The sequence below is a fragment of the Rattus norvegicus genome, chromosome 9 (assembly GCF_021556685.1).
Source record: "Rattus norvegicus strain SHRSP/BbbUtx chromosome 9, alternate assembly SHRSP_T2T, whole genome shotgun sequence".
NCBI classification, from domain to species: Eukaryota; Metazoa; Chordata; class Mammalia; order Rodentia; family Muridae; genus Rattus; species Rattus norvegicus.
Window position 1 is genome coordinate 23,686,707 of NC_141542.1, and position 16,503 is coordinate 23,703,209.

At 41.9% G+C, this 16,503-nt stretch overlaps 2 protein-coding genes across 2 annotated transcripts in view; both read left to right on the plus strand.

Moving 5' to 3' along the window:
- Window positions 1–8,973, plus strand: part of Rcn1-ps7 (reticulocalbin 1, pseudogene 7) — a 102,010-nt gene extending 93,037 nt beyond the window's left edge. The window contains exons 3-6 of the mRNA XM_087567922.1: window positions 1,568–1,727; window positions 3,056–3,187; window positions 3,856–4,039; window positions 8,190–8,973. Coding sequence (XP_087424048.1) covers window positions 1,568–1,727; window positions 3,056–3,187; window positions 3,856–4,039; window positions 8,190–8,195 — 482 coding nt within the window. The 3' untranslated portion in view covers window positions 8,196–8,973. The remainder of the gene's footprint in view (window positions 1–1,567; window positions 1,728–3,055; window positions 3,188–3,855; window positions 4,040–8,189) is intronic.
- LOC148003534 (disks large homolog 5-like) overlaps window positions 1–16,503 on the plus strand; it is a 446,357-nt gene that overhangs the window by 249,613 nt on the left and 180,241 nt on the right. The window lies entirely within an intron of this gene.

The following is a 16,503-nucleotide window of genomic DNA, read 5'->3' on the forward strand; positions in this document are numbered from 1 at the left end:
AGGATGTCCTCCATAATATATAAAACAGACAGAAATTTATTGTTTTATATATGCTCTGTAGTTGATCCCTATGTTCCCAAGGAAAAGGAGTTCTTATTGCAAAAAAATAGGGTTATAGACCATTGATTTTGTGAAATACATGGATATGTAAATGGAAACAAGGTCGGCTTTCAAGGACTGCACAGTAAGCAAATATTTCCAGGTTTTATACACTCAGAGGTATAGAAGAAATATATTGGCCTCCAGAAAAAGGGAAAAAGCTTAGAAATCGAAATACATGTCACATGCATTGTCTCGAGTAGTAGATTTACTTTTAAGAAAAGTCTCCCTCCTCCTTGGTCCCTAGAGATTTGGGTGCTAAGAAAAATCTGTTCTCCAATTCAGGGTTGTAAGCAACCCTCCCCAGCAAAAGCATTGTTGACTTCTAATGAAGCAGAGAGACATATCTAGCTTTGAAATAGAGGTTGCCAAATGGTATTCCCAGTGACACATGAGAGACTGGAGGAAAGGGTCCCCACAGAAATTCATCAGTGTGGGGAGAGCTGGTTAGTAGGTAGGCCATAGAATTTTCCAGTGACATCACCAGTAAGCCGTTCACTGGACACTCTATTGTATCTAAGAGATCCCTAGAATCTTCTGTGATGTCACCAGTGTTGTGGTGACACCAATTGCCTTTGGGATATTACTTCAGTTCCCTTTGGGTTCACAAGCAGGCATGTTTCGCCAGCTGCTCAGGCTATTTCGGAAGGAAAGTGTTGATCAAGGAGAGACAGCACCAGGTCAGAGGGAAGCTGATCCCCTCTCTAGTGAAACAGGATGGAGGAAATCATTCTTGGGAAGGCTTGGTGAGTCGTGGGCAGAGTTGGGGAACATCCTCAAGGAGGTAGGTTTGAGATGTGCCTTCTAAGACTAGGCCTTACAAGCAGGAGCCTTGGGATTTTTCAAAGGCAAACCAAGAGTCAGGAGTTCCTGATCTTTAATTTGAGAGAAAGCCATAAAGTTGTAAGACTTCAGTGTCTTTTCTTGAAGCTTTTTAACTATGAGTGTCAATGATTGGCAGGAGGAGGCACTGTGAGATTAACAATGTGACCATCCATGGTTGGGAGTTGAAGCACTTCATCCTCTAGATTACTGTAGGTTACATAAGTCTTGATGGCAAGAACAAGGAAGGATGCACCCCTAGTCATGAATTGAGTTCTCAGACACTTTGGGCTGGACCACACTTGGTTAGAGCTTGATGGTGCTAAACATTATGAAGTCATTATGAACTCCAGGATTATCTGCACCACATCTGATATAACAATGTCGCAGATGTTTATGTCTCAGTCATATTATAACTTTCAGTGCCAGTGGTTGTGTAATAGTGAGTGTGGCACGTGTATGGCATTAGAGGTTGGGAACAGGGACATAGCTTAAGAATGAACCTTTAAGAAAGCTTTTCTGCTCTTTCACGGATTCACCCAGTCTCTACCATTTCCCCTTCCTCAACCTCCTTTTCGGATTCAGAATGATCTATTCTGCCCATTGGTTCAAATATGCAAATTCACTTGGGTTTATCTGTCTACAGGTTTTGGTAGGAAGGCTTCATCCCAAAATGTCATCAGTCAGCAAGAGGAGTGTCTAAAGGAACTGGAGGAACTCAAATTTGAAATCCAGAAGTGTCAATTCGAGAGGGATGAACTTTATCAAATCCTGGATCTTTATATCTATGATGAGTGGGACCACAGGTAGTCATTATGCCCAGTAACCTGTTCACTGTCTTGCGCTCTCTCTCTGCTACCTCAAGATTTACTCATAGCACGAGAGAGTTTCACCTCTCATCCTGGATTTTAAGGAGATTTGGCAGGCATTTGCTTGTGAGATGAGCTAGGTGCTGTGTGTTTAGGGTCAACCTCTTTTGTATTTGACCCCGAGCCTCTTGGATTAGCATTGGTTCTGTCAACAGCTAGAATGACCTTGTCACACTTGCTGCAACTGTGTGTGTGAATGAAATGCCTGCACGTCATCACTCTTTCCTCTGAATTTGTTCATTATACACTGATTCTATGGCACCTCCATGGATGTAGTTGGCATTCTAAATGTGTTTGGATATGGGTGGTGTGTATATTTGGCAGTATTTGTTGGTGGTTTACTCTGGATCAGGACGTCTGAGACCTTTGAATGGGTCTGAGGATTTGTTTGATCAACAGTTTGCAGGTCATGATAGTGATTAGTACATGGAGGCCCACACTGATCAACACAGCTCTTTGCTCCTTCTGTATACCTTGGTGGCACACAGGACTCTCCTGAGGGGAGGAGGTGCTATAAATCCTCTTCCCTGTCAAACATAGTTATGCCCTCTGGGAATTCATGTAACGATAGAAACCAAGGATTGAGTATACCTGCTTTCAAAACAAGAGAAATGTCATCACAGCTTTCTCTTGGGCCCAAAGCTGTGGCACAGACTGGAGGAATCTTCTTCCTGAACTAGTGAATTCCATCATGCTTACCTGGCCAGCTCTTGATGGTCAGGTCCCTCCAACTGGTACCGTGACTCTGTTGTCCTGTGCCCAGGATAATAAACTTAACCAGTACAAATACTTTGAAGGAGCAAGTATGTGGAACATACTGAGTTTAAGTAATAGAGAGAACAGTCTGATTTTACCTAATTTGTTTCCCCTGCTTTGATCTTTAGTTTTTTTATCTTTTTAACTATCCAGGGATTGTTTATTGTGACCTAGAAATGGTCACTGTGGTCTTGACAGTTGTTATTCCCAAACAGGCAGCTCTCAGGCTCTGCCCCTCCTATATAGTGAGTCTTTGCAGAACCATATCTCTCAGGATTCCAAGGAGTCCTTATTTCAAAACAAATGTTTGCTTATTTACATAGAAATATTTTCTGTGGATTGAGTCTCACTGTTGGGTTTTGGTCTGGTTTTTGAGTTTGCCATTTTCTTCCCTTCCACCATTCCTTGAATTTGAAATTTTTTATTGTATATTATTATTTACATTTCACCTAATTCTGAAATCGTGAGTTCAAAACATTATTTGTTCCTTTGGCCATGACCTAACCCAGGCTGCATGTCGAATTGCCAGTCCTTCAATCTGAACATGAGATGAGAATGATGGCTATGCAAATGATGACCAACTCAATAAGTGATGCCATGGAGAGGTACAAGGAGCTCATACAAGTGAACAGTTCCTACCGGTGAGTCGATGACAGAGATGAGAACCCAGCACTAGGCAGGGAATGCTTCTGTCCTGTATGACTTTAACAAAAGTCAGGGCTCTGGTTCCATGGTGTTTGACTCTTAACAAGAAGGCTGCCTCCTGGCAAGTGTCTTAGATTTGTAGCTCTTGGACTCAGTTGTCGTACATGTGAAGGGTGTAGAAGACCCTCCAATTGTTATTTTCCCCGTTAAAGTTCCTCTAGATTGAAAAGGTTTGCACCATGATGGGAATATCAATCAACTCTGAATCTCTAGGACTCTGACAGGAGATTTAAAGATCTGTGATCCATGAGAAACACATGGAAAGAGTCTATATCTATTGGGTCTTCAACTACCCCTCAGAGGGGCTTTCCCCACAACGTGAAGATGGTTTCACCATACCATGGACATACGAGCTCCCTTATGGACCATGTCTTCTTCCTCGATTTATATAAACCGTCTTAGTGTCAGGATTTTGAGAAGTACTTTGATTCATGTGGAATGTGGATTCTGGATTTGACCTCCTCTAATTGGTGCTAACCTGCATAGTGTGGCTCTATTCTGGGGATTTCTGAGGATGAGGACCCTTGAAGGGATGATTGGACTTGCAGGAGTGACAGGCAAATAGAAGCTGGCTGGGATTTACCATTTTTTGTTTGTGGTTCAGCATCAGGCAATCCCAGCTCCTGCGTGAACAAGCTCAATTGAAGAACAATATACAGATTTTGCTGAATGAGAAGAGAGAACTGCTGGTGGAGCAGACTGAACTGCCAGCATTCTCTGTGGAGACAAAAAGGCTCTGTGAAGAGGCCGGAATGAACATCTGTGACCCCAGAGCCAAGCAACAGCAGGTAGGGTTAGGCCTCAGGGTCAGGTTGTCCTCAGGTCTTACCATAAACATAGACAAACCAATGTAACTGTCTATTGACTGATCCATGTCCTGACCTAGGTCTCATCCAAGTGTTCATTCATGTGATGGTTTACAAGGCTTTCTGTGGAGATAGCCCCTTTTCAAGAAACTGCATGTTTGGAAAGCAAATGCTCCTGCTCTTCGAGAATCTGCAGTTTATTAAGGGAGATAGGTTGATCACACAGCACAGCACTACATGCCATTATGGATGGGGGGTGCTATGTGGGAGCCCCTCTTTAGACTAGAGCAGGGCTTTGAGGGATGAAGCAAAAGCCCAGAGCCCATTTTCTTTACAGGGATCGTGTGAGACTCAGGAAGTAAGTAGTTTTCAAGGAGGAGAGCCTGGTGGAAATGCCAAAGAAATGGTTCTCATTGTCATTTGTGGTGGCTTTTGTTCTTCCTCCCCTCATGTCCCTGTATATGAAGATGGTGACTTCATGCTTCATAGATCTTGGGTAACTACAGAGCCTGTGTATCACCATGTCAGTCCTGTCTTATTTGAGTGCTCCTGGAGAGTTCATAACTGGGCCTTAGAACCTGAAGCTGTTTAGAAGAGCAAGGATGTGGAAAAGGTTTCTCAAAGGCTGAGGGTTGGTATGAGAGACTTGAGACTTCAAGAACAAAGTTATCCATATGTACCCCCAATTCTCACCAAGAAAGTTGCATTGCTGTGCTGACCTGCATCTTAGGGAGCATGCGGGGAGGCCAGTTCATGACATGCAGTTTTGTCCAGTCATTATCTAACTTAGTCCTTTAAGCCTAGGTCTCTCAACAAACATGAAGCTTCCTGTTTTGTGCTGGCCAGCAGTCTTTGCATCATTCGTCCAGTTCCAAGTGGAGCCCCCTCTCTTATTTGTCTCAACACATTCTTAAACCATTCAGCTATTTTAAAAATAAGGATTAGATTTCTTCACTTTACCTGAACAGAGTTATCCCCCGGGAAGATTCTGGATTGTCTTATTGCCTTCACCATGATATTGCATGGAATCCTAGAGTGCAACCCTCTGCTGACATTGCTTTGCTGACTATATCATGGGCACTGCATCCTTTCAGGATAGATTCCCTCTCAATATTGTACACAGTGCTGCATTTCAGAAAATTCACTGTATGTTATTTATTTAGCCTTTTTCTGACTGACATTGAGGTTGTTTTAATACCACAGGAACTCTAATGTGATCAAATGTTCCTGGGAACTGACCATGAGTCACTGTCTCCTCTGGTGCTTCCAAAGTCTTCTATGAAGGAAACAGAGTAGTTTTAGTGAGGGGCCTATGATGAGTCAGCATAGAGCTTGATGGAGTCTTTTCCTAGAAATCTCTCTTGGGGATTTGATGTTGTGTTGTTTAGGCTATCTGTGCAGAACATGTAACTTACTTGTCGGACCAGCAAGTATCTGCATAGAAAGGTTTCCTGAAGTGGAAATGAGTACAGGCCAGGGCAGCACATTTTACTTGTGTCTAAGAGACTTGTACACAGCATTGTTCCCACTAATTCCTCACTCAACAGGAAATGTGCTGCATAAGAGCAAAGTTTTCATTTGTGCATGCAAGTGTGTATCTGTGTGTCTGTGTTTGTGTGTGTGTTTGTGTGTGTGTGTGTGTGTGTGTGTGGTGTGTGGGTATGTGTGTGTGTGTGTGTGTGTGTGTGTGTGTTTGCAGTAGTGAACGTATGTTTCCCTCTATTTCCAAGTTTCATGAGAAAAGTACTCTAAGCATTCACTTTACATCCATGAAACATGAAATAGAGCTGCCCAGTCATTTGGCATCTCCATCTAGCTCTGTACAGCAGAAGGACACTTAAATTACTAATTTATTGTTTCCAAAAATTTCAGAATGAATTATCTTGTGAAGTCTGGGGGAGGAGTGGAAATAGGTTCAAGTGAGTCATGTTTCACAGGGGTAACAAATGGTACAGGCCTAGAGCTTGCAGGTCCCTTTTTGTTATGGTGTAGAAGCAGGACAATAAAATCCTTTAGAAATGCAACCCCTAAAAAGAGGACAGAAAAACACCTGTAAAGTTAGATTTTCAAGTGATTAGGGGCAAAACTACTGATCTGCATTGAAATCCTTTGGAGCACATCAAAGGAATGGAGTACTGGGAGGTAAGGGCAAGGCTTCTCTAGAAAAATCCATGAGTTTATGTTGCTTCTCTGTTCTTTGTGAATTGTGAAAGCCCACTGGAAGGTTATGTCACTCACTGTGTCTTCTCCAAGGTTGCTTTCCACATTGCCTGCTACCATTTCTTTCGAGCTACCTTGGCACACTACAACTTCCCCTGGGAGTTTGGCTTGGATTTTATTCATTGAGAATTTGAGTTGCTTGGAATTGTATCGTCATCCAGAAAAAGTCCCATAGCTATGCTGTGGTGCAAGAACAGGGCAGTTCCAGGAAACCCTTTAGGTACACAGATAATCCAAAGAGCTCCTCTATGTTATCTGTGTAACATTCTGCAAGTGCTGTTGATCAACATCATTTTCTCTCAGTTAATTTCAGCCTCAATGGGTTAGGAGAAATGATGAGCTTCAAATGGGTCTGACAGTGTAAGAACAGGTAGCCCTATGAGAAGCCATGTTCAGAAAGTGGAACAGAAGTTTTAGTTAACCCAGTGATTCCACAACAAGGAGTAGGTATTGCCATTGCAACTAGGGAGCATCAATGTTGTTGTGGTCCCAGAGTAACCTTGAAGGAGAATCTATCCAGACGTCCATCAGCCAAGGAGTAAAAGTGTACCATACGATGGAGCCCTTCCATAGATTCTGATTCAGTGTGAGATAATCCATGCTAGCGTTTACTTACGTATTCAAATTATCTGTGGAACAATCACATTACGGGGAGAAAATTTGTTGATTTGGATCCTGGTTATGGAGATTTCCTATGATTCTAGCTTTGGGCATGAAGTCACTCAGGCTATGGTAAAGACAGCTCCGATTAGAAGAAGTTGCACACTTTGGGGAAAGTCTGAAAGAGTGAACAAGAACAAGAGTCTAGTCCACCATCAATATATGATCCTTTGCTGAGCAACAAGACAGCTCTACACAGCCTTTGGGACTTGCTAAGCCAGATTGTTAATGGAGAAAGAACCCTGAGTCTATGACGGTTTATGGGAGGACAGCACATCACTGACTGAGCTGTCTATAGGCTCTGGCCACTATGTACATATCCCACTCAACATTTGTTTTTATGCCTCCAGCGAATCCTGGGGAATCTTTACATTAAGCATTAATGTTCAGGTAGGAACACAGGCTGGAAGAAGCCATTTGAATATCCTTCCCTATATAAATACCCTTTTTGGGTGGATGACCACCCCACCTGGATTTCAGCCTCAGGCAGTTAAAGAGCTACTCAGAGTATAGTTCTGGTACAGTTCATGTGAATTTTGCCCATGAAACAATATATATATGATCCTCTGGATTTCTTGCTACGTTCTACTCCTTTCTTCCTGTGATCTCTCCGGAAAGATCCGAGGACATTTTCTATTCTGTCCTCTCACAAACTGCCTTGCACTAGCCATAGACTTACAGGGGTGCTGTTCTGTTTCTACATCACAATCACCTTTAATGTCCATGTGTACGCTGGGAAGATTTGCATGGAGCACATTCTCAGTGATTACAAGATCTGTGCGGTGAGCATGAATTTGAAGTGAGATGGCTTCTCTGTGTATTTGCAGATTCAGTTTTTACAAATGGAAACTAGACGGGTTCCTTCAGTGCTGACATAATCAGAAATTTCACCTCAATTCTGGGCATGTTCTCCAGAAGGAATCCACATGGTATTCTAGGTTGCTCATACCTCTCTTGAACTCAGATTCAGACATAGCTACAATGTTATTATTCAATGTCATATACCTGGACCAGTGGGAAAAATGCTCATTTTTCTCTTAATCCCAGTACAGTGCATAGTCCACAGTTCAAATTCTAGCAGTTTGAAAGATGAGATATAAATCCAAGCACAGGTACTCTAGGACACTTGGGGATGCAGGGACTGACCTCAGGTGACAGGTCATGCTGGATTATCCAACTGAATAGAGCTGATGTAAGAGGGAGAGCTGAATTGACAACCGCTCACTAAATCTTTATTCCCTTGCTCTGCTAGGTCTGAAATTCTCCAGCAGAAACTCGAACATGACACAGTCCAGGACAAGATCTACCTTGGAGAGAAGAACTACAGGAGGAGAACTAAGTGTGCACAGCAAATACACCACTATAACATCTCATCTGTAATGTCCATAGCAATTGTGGACTGCATTTTCCTACTTTAGTTTGATTTCTTTGGATTGAATACGCTGTATTTTCACCTTGCCTCTCTCCAGCAAGTGTGCACTTTTTGAGGGACTCAGAAAATTGCTGATGCACATCTATCAAGAGCTGCTGGTCATCCAGAAAGACTGTGCACGTGTAAATTTGTACTTGTCCTGATGGGTCACCCAGAAGAGTTTCATGGAGATCAGTTCACAATATTGGAAAGACTTTGTGACAAAGTCTGTAATATCATTTATACTCAGTGTTGGATGGCTTTTTCCTTAATACCCCCACTCCAACAAAACAGACCTACTTCCACTCCTCTCGAAAAGATTATTACCATCACTAACTGCTTGTCTACTATGTCTCCAAGGCAAGCCAAAGGCTATAAGTCTATTCTGCAAAAGGAGCAGCCAAAATGCTTAGTGCAATTCCTCTATTTAAAGTTTGGTTAATTTTTAATTGTTTTGGTTATTTGGTTTTCCTTCTATTCATTTGAAGATTTGTTATTTACTGTTGTTGTTTTCTTCTTGCTTTTCTATTTTGATAAGGATATAGACTGTATATATTGACTACCTGCATCTGGTTACTATCAAGTAAATTGGATGTATTCTGGTCAATAAAGGAGTAATCTCAAACTCTTCACTCTTAAGAACCTTCTTTATTGATCACTGGTGTCAACATCTGAAGTCCCACAGCTATCAGGGAGGGATGGATCTCTGAATTCTCATGGGGACTGGGCATCAAATCACTTCCCAGTCAGACTGAGATTCACAGGCATTTATACAGTGACTGTGCACTGTGTTTCCAACTCTGAATTTCAACTTCATCATGCATACATTACCCACTGTGTATGCTTGCTGTCAAATATATAGTTACCTCTAAATTATACTCTGTCGATGAGAGTTTTGACCAAATTAATAGGATAAACATTAATTTTTCTGTAATACCTCCCAGGACATATAAACATGGTATAAGGGAGTTTAAAGCCATCGGGAATCCTGCACCCAAATCCTGGGGCAGAAAATGCTGAACACCCTGGAATGCAGATAATCCTGAGACCACAGGAAAGAAAGCCACTTCTGACCAGCTTTTCCCACATCTCTGGCCCAATATTAATCTGCATGGTGCCTCTGGAAACAGGAATAGAGGAGCAGTCAGTGGCAGGAACCTGCTTGGTTCAGCCTAGGCCCAGAACCTACCTGGGCCCCAAGCATATTTGAAGAAAACCAGAGGCATACACTTCTCTGTTTCCTGACTGTGGCTTTTTTTGATTCGAAGCTCAAAATACCATTTTGTTGTTGTTGATTTTTAGTTGGATATTTTTCATTTCGAATTCAAATGTTATTCCTTCCTTGTTTTCCAGAAATAAGTCCGAATACCATCGCCCTCCACCTCTGCTATAAAATATTCCCTTCACCAGACATCCACTTTCCCAGCCGAGGCAGGTCCAAGGGCTGCTCATTCCATTAGTGCCCAAAAAGACCATCCTCTGATACACATGCAGATGGAGCCATGGCACAGTCCCTGTATAGTGGTTGGTACTGGTTTAGTCTCTGGGAACTCTGCTTGGCAGGCATGGTTGTTCTTATGGGGTTGCAAGTCCCTTCAGCTCTTTCAATATTTCTGTACTTCCTCCAACTGAGGTCCAGTTCTCAGTTCAATGGTTTGCTGCTAGCATTCACCGCTGTATTTGACATGATCTGGCTGTGCCTCTCAGGAGACATCTATATCCAGTTCCTATCAGCCTGCACTTCTTAGCTTCATCCACCTTATCTAGTTTGAAGGCTGTGTATGTATAAGCCACATGTGGGGTAGACTCTGAATGGACATTCCTCTAGGCTCTGTTTTAAACTTTGCATCCCTATCCCTTCAATAGGGATTCTTCTTCTCCTTTAAAGGAAGGAGTGAAGAATCAGCATTTTGGTCATCCTTTCTGAGTTTCATTTGGTCTGTGAATCTTGGAGAATTTGAGCATTTGGGCTAATATCCACTTATCAATGAGTGCATACCATGTGTGTGTTTCTGTGATTGGGTTAACTCATTCAGGATGATATGTTTTAGTTCATTCTCTTTGCCTATGAATTTCATGAAGTAATTGTTTTTGATATCTCTGTAGTACTCCATTGTGTAGATGTACCACACTTTCTGTTTCCATTCCTCTGTTGAAGGGCATCTGGGATCTTTTCATTTTCTGACTATTATAAATAAGGCTGCTATGAACATGGTGGAGCATGTGCCCTGTTGTATGTTGGAGCATCTTTTGGGTATATGTGCAAGAGAGGTACAGCTGGGTCCTCAGCTAGTGCAATGTCTAATTTTCTGAGGAACCTCTAGACTGATATCCAGAATGGTTGTACCAGTCTGCAATCTCACCAACAATGGAGGATTGTTCCTCTTTCTCACATCCGTGCAAGCCTCTTCTATAGCCTGAGTGTTTGATCTTAGCCATTCAGAGTGGTGTGAGGTGGAATCTCAGGGTTGTTTTGATTTGCATTTCCCACATAACTAAAGATGTTGAACATTTCTTTTGGTGCTTCTCAGCCACTCCATATTCCTCAGCTATGAATTCTTTGTTTAGCTCTGAACTGCAATTTTTAATAGGGTTATTAGTCTCCCTGCAGTCCAACTTCATGAGTTCTTGTATATTTTGGATATTAGCCCTCTATCAGTTGTAGGATTAGTAAAGGTCTTTTCCCAATCTGTTGGTTGCTGTTTTGTCCTAACCACAGTGTCCTTTGTCTTACAGAAGCTTTGTACGTTTATGAGGTCCCATTTGTCTATTTTTGATCATAGAGCATAAGCCATTCGTGTTTTGTTCAGGAAATTTTTTCCAGTGTCCATGTGTTCAAGATTCTTCCCTGCTTTTGCTTCTATTAGTTTGAGTGATCTGGTTTGATGTAGAGGTCCTTGATCCACCTGGACTTAAGCTTTACACAGGGCAATAAGAAGACGATGATTTGTACTCCTCCATATGCTGACCTCCATTTGAACCAGCACCCTTTGCTAAAAATGCTATCCTTTTTCCACTGGATGCTTTTGTCTCCTTTGTCAAAAATCAAGGGACCATAGGTGTGCTGGTTCATTTCTGGGTCTGCAGTTCTATTCCACTGGTCTATCTTCCTGTCTCTGTACCAATACCGTACAGTTTTATCACTAATGCTCTGTAAACTGCTTGAGTTCAGGGATGGTGATTCCCAGGGAAGTCCTTTTATTGTTGAGGATAGTTTTAGCTATCCTGTGTTACTTGTTATTCCAAATGAATTTGCAAATTGTTCTGTCTAACCCTATGAAGAATTGGAATCGAATTTTGATGGAGAGTGCATTGCAACTGTAGGTCACTTTGGGAAAATGGCCATTTTTACTATCTTCATACTGCCAAGCCATGAACATGGGAGATCTTTGCATTTTCTGAGATCTTCTTCAATTTCTTTCTTCAGATCATGAAGTTCTTGTCACACAGATGTTTCACTTGTTTGATAAAAGTCACACTGAGGTATTTTTATATGATTTGGGACTATTATGAAAGGTGTCATTTCCCTAATTTCTTTCTCAGCTTGTTTATCTTTTGTGTAGAGGAAGGCTACTGATTTGTTTGAGTTAATTTTATACCCAGCCACTTTGCTGAAGTTGTTTATCAGGCTTAGGAGTTCTCTGTTGTAACTTTTGGGGTGTCCCATGTATACTACCCTATCCTCTGCAACAGTGATATTTTGACTTCTTCCTTTCCAATCTGAAACCTTTTGACCTCCCTTTGTTGTCCGAGTTCTGGCTAATGCTGGGTACAACATACAATGGAGACATCGCAGTAGACCGCAGTAGCTTTTTGTAAAAACTGGTTGTTTCCATTTCTCCAAACCTTAGCCCTAGACAACGGCTGTATAGATTTCATTTGTGTGTGACTGCCTATCAGTTGGCCTTGGTGTGCACAATTATTGTATTATATCTGACTTTTCTACTTCTTTCTCCTTCTGCTCTGGTGAATTCTGTGAAACTAGATGTTCCTTGATGTTATGATTCTTAGACGATTGGAAATTGATGCATAGGGGCACAGCACAGCACAGCCCTAGTGGCCCAGGTGGATACTGTGTGTTCTCATCTTGGAAAAAATGTAATAACTGCAGAATTGTAGTTCTAGATTAGGGTTTGACTTGCAAAGACAGCTTGAAGAAAATAAGAGAAAATGAATTAGAGCCAACATTGGGACCTTAAGAAAGGAAAAAGTTATTGAAGTTAGGAAGTAAGTTTTACATAATATTATAGACTAGTTAAGGAAGTATAGAATATATAAAATAATATACTAGTAAACTAAGTCTAACTACTGGAACCCTTATGAGTGTCATTGTGTGCAAGGAGCAGAACGCTAGTGGAATTAGTGTGCTAAGGGTTACCTTGATTCTTTCTGGCCACTGCCTGGCAGTTTTGCCCATGTCATTTATCATTAGAGTGTCGCAGGAAAATGCAATTAGCTGATCTCGGGGCTTTGGACTCTGAAGTATAAAAGTAAAGAGTTAAGTTTAAATAATGATAAGTTTACAATTATTATTATTATATTGGCCACAGGCCTGGGTATAGGGCAAGCCTGAAACTTTGGAGAACAGTTGTAATTCTTAGTTCTTGGTGAGATGTAGTCATTCTTTGCATTTGATTTGGCAATGATTATAAATCTCTTTTTTCTACCCGCTTTTGGATTATTAATAATGGACTGGGGCAAGAGAAAAACTACAGAACATGTGAAGACTAAATGAGAGAGCACGAGGGAGTGAATGAGAGAGTAAATGACAGAGCTAATGTAAGAACAAATGTGAGAGCGAAGGAGAGAGCATGACAAGAGCATGTGAAGAGTGAGTGGAGAGAGAATGTGAAGAGTGAATGAGGGAGCTAATGAGGGAGCGAGTCTGAGAACAAATGTGAGAGCCAGGGAGAGAGCATGAGGAGAGCATTTGAGAATGAGTGAGGAGAGAATGTGAGGTGTGTGTGAAGACTGTGTGTGTGCATGACAGGAGAGTGCATGTGCTGTGTGTGAGATATGTGTGAGGTGTGTGTGAAGACTGTGTGTGTGCGTGACAGGAGAGTGCATGTGCTGTGTGTGAGATATGTGTGAGGTGTGTGTGAAGATTGTGTGTGTGCATGACAGGAGAGTGCATGTGGTGTGTGTGAAATATGTATGAGGTGTGTATGAAGATTGTGTGTGTGCGTGACAGGAGAGTGCATGTGCTGTGTGTGAGATATGTATGAGGTATGTATGAAGACTGTGTGTGTGAGTGACAGGAGAGTGCATGTGGTGTGTGTGAGATATTTGTGAGGTGTGTATGAAGATTATGTGTGTGTACATGACAGGAGAGTGCATGTGGTGTGTGTGAGATATGTACAAGGTGTGTATGAAGAGTGTGTGTGAGAATGAAAGAGTAATGAACAGACGTGTGCATGATTGTGGGAGTTTGAGAAAAGAAAACTGCAATAAAAAAAGCGGAGTGCACAAAAGAATGCAGCGTGTGTGCAGCCTCAAGCTGAGAGAGAGAGAGAGAGAGAGAGAGAGAGAGAGAGAGAGAGAGAGAGAGAGAGAATGACTTTAAGCCTTGAAGTTGCCTATCAGTTTGTACCCAAAGAGGAGTCTGTGGATATGTATTATGTGCCTTCCAGATAACCCTGCTTCCAGGTGAGAACTCTGATCCTGTGACCGAGGGCCAGGAAAGGCTGACAGAATGGCTGCTCCCCTGAGCGCAAAGGATAAAACTTTTAGGTCTATGACCTCCTAATTTATCTTTTCACCTAAAGACTTATTATTCAAATTTTCTTACTGGGATAAAGCTATGATCCTGGTGAGCGTCTTGTCTCTTGGATGCTCAATCAGTTCTTTGTTGTCACAGACTGTTTGAGCTTACTCCAGTCACTGGGATTATTCACATCTTCAATTTTCCTGAACTTTTCAGATTTCTAACATTTGTGGCAAACTGCGTGGCAAAAGCAATGAATGTTGAGCACTTCCCTGGGGTCCAGTGCATATGGAGCTACGGGTGTATGGATATGGTAAATCCCTAGGAGTTACTCTAAGAATGTAGGACTGTGCTCTTAAGACCCCTGCCTGACCTCACTTCACTTTGCCAGCTTTGTGGGCTTCTACACTGCTGCTCTGAGAAGAACTGAAAACTAATGGAATAGATGTGTACCCTCCCATTACCTTTGTTATTGTTAGGATATTAGTAGGATAGGTTTGATTGAAATATACTCTCAAAAATATTAACAAAACCATTGCCTGTTGTGTACCATCTGGATGAAGGACCAAGTTCACAGACATTTCTTCACAAACTCCCGAAAGCCAGCAAATTGGAGCATGAAGAAAGCCAAGTCCAAGGCATTCAAAACCAGCATCCTCACCAATGCCCCCAGGAAAGGCTTTGGTTAAAGAAGGGAGGTACTGAGACAATTGGCCCTCATACACTCAGAGAAGACTGTGCCAGGAGAATTGGGGAAGGATTGTGGGAGAGTAATTAAGTATCAGTAGTCAGTGAGCAGAATGTAAAGTGAAAAAGAAAAAATATATAAATAGAAATAAAACAAAGTTCTTTAACAAAATGGGATACAATGTATTGCTGAACTCACTGTACTGTATTTACATTTGCACATGCTTTAACAGATAGAGAGACTAGATGTGATAAAGTAGGATGCCCTTGTCATTTACATATATTATGTATACAAGATAAATGAGGTGGAGAACATGCAGTTCAAAGATCCATTGTTCCCTCACATCTATGTGGCTCTGCTTCCCTTTATCAGGACTGTGGAGGCCTCTGCTCATCCAGGTCTCAGGGCTCAACCAAAATGCAGTCCCCTATGATCTCTGGCCAAGTGCTCTTGTGTTCACAACAGAACTCTGCCTCAGGCTGCAGAGGCACTGAAGGGCCAGCCTTCACCTTCAAGGTGCAACCTCTCTTTCAGTCTTTCCAGGCTCTCTGTTACTCAACTGGAGGTTTCAACAGAGGCCTTTCATCTCAATAACAGAAGCTTACCTAACCCAAAACAATGGGAAGCCATCCTATACTCCTGATTGGCTGGTTACCTGAGACCAAACAACATAGCTTTCTTCTTTATGCCTGTTTTCCTGATTTGAAAGTAAATAATGTGATCATCTGTGGTGTTGGTGGTAAGAATAAAATTCTTAACATGAATAATAGGACAATGCAGAGCATAGGCTTCACATTCTAGGTAGAGAGTAAAGAGGTAGAGGGAATTACCAAAGAAAACAATAAGAATCCTAACAACAATTACAGAAATAATGAAATGAAATAAAACAAAAATAAAAGCAAAAACAAAAATACCTTTTGGGTGCTGGTATTAAAGGCATGTATTATTTCTGACCAGCTTTGTAGGAATTTCCAATAAAAAACAAACAAACAAACAAACAAACAGCCTTATTACACTTGCAGCAAGTGCAGGAGAGAAAGCTGGGAGACATCCTGTGCTGCTGCCCCCATGCTGTGATTCTTCAGCAACAACTTCCTTGGGAATAGGAACCTGTATGCAGTGGGATCCCTTGCTGGGCCTATCATCTCAAAAAGAGGGGCTTCCCTAATCCAAATCTTAGACTCCAGTTTACTTCAGGCTAGGAATGAAGTCAACCATCATTAGTGAAAGAGCAAGGGAAAAATTATACAGGAAAAAATATGTGCCTTAATCAGAAAAGATCCTCAACTTTTAAGGCCTCCACAATCTCCACCCCTCTCTTCTGAGCTTTGCATAGTGATGTTGTATACCTCCAGATGGTAGGAAAAGGCAGAGTTCTTCCCAGAAAACTCATACATGATTTTCACCCTGACATATGTGAGTTGAGGTGGCATCGTATCACAGAGTCAGCACACCCGGGATAAGGACACAGAAGGCACAGATGACAATGCCAAATGGACTCCCTCCTGAACTTATGGACCCATTAAAATTGAGGTTTAGCTTAACCTTAGGCCATTCCACTCCCTGCCCATCCGCCTGATTTTTATGTTTGCTCTGAGTAAAGGTCAGAGTGGACCCCCAAATATCCTCATGATTGGACTTGGAAATTCAGGAAGAATGATATTGGAGAAGGGATGGCTATGTGGTTACAATGTGGTAACTAGTTTCTGACCAGGAACCTTGTCCTTAGCCAATGGGGAATTTAAGGCCAGGCCTCCTGCTTG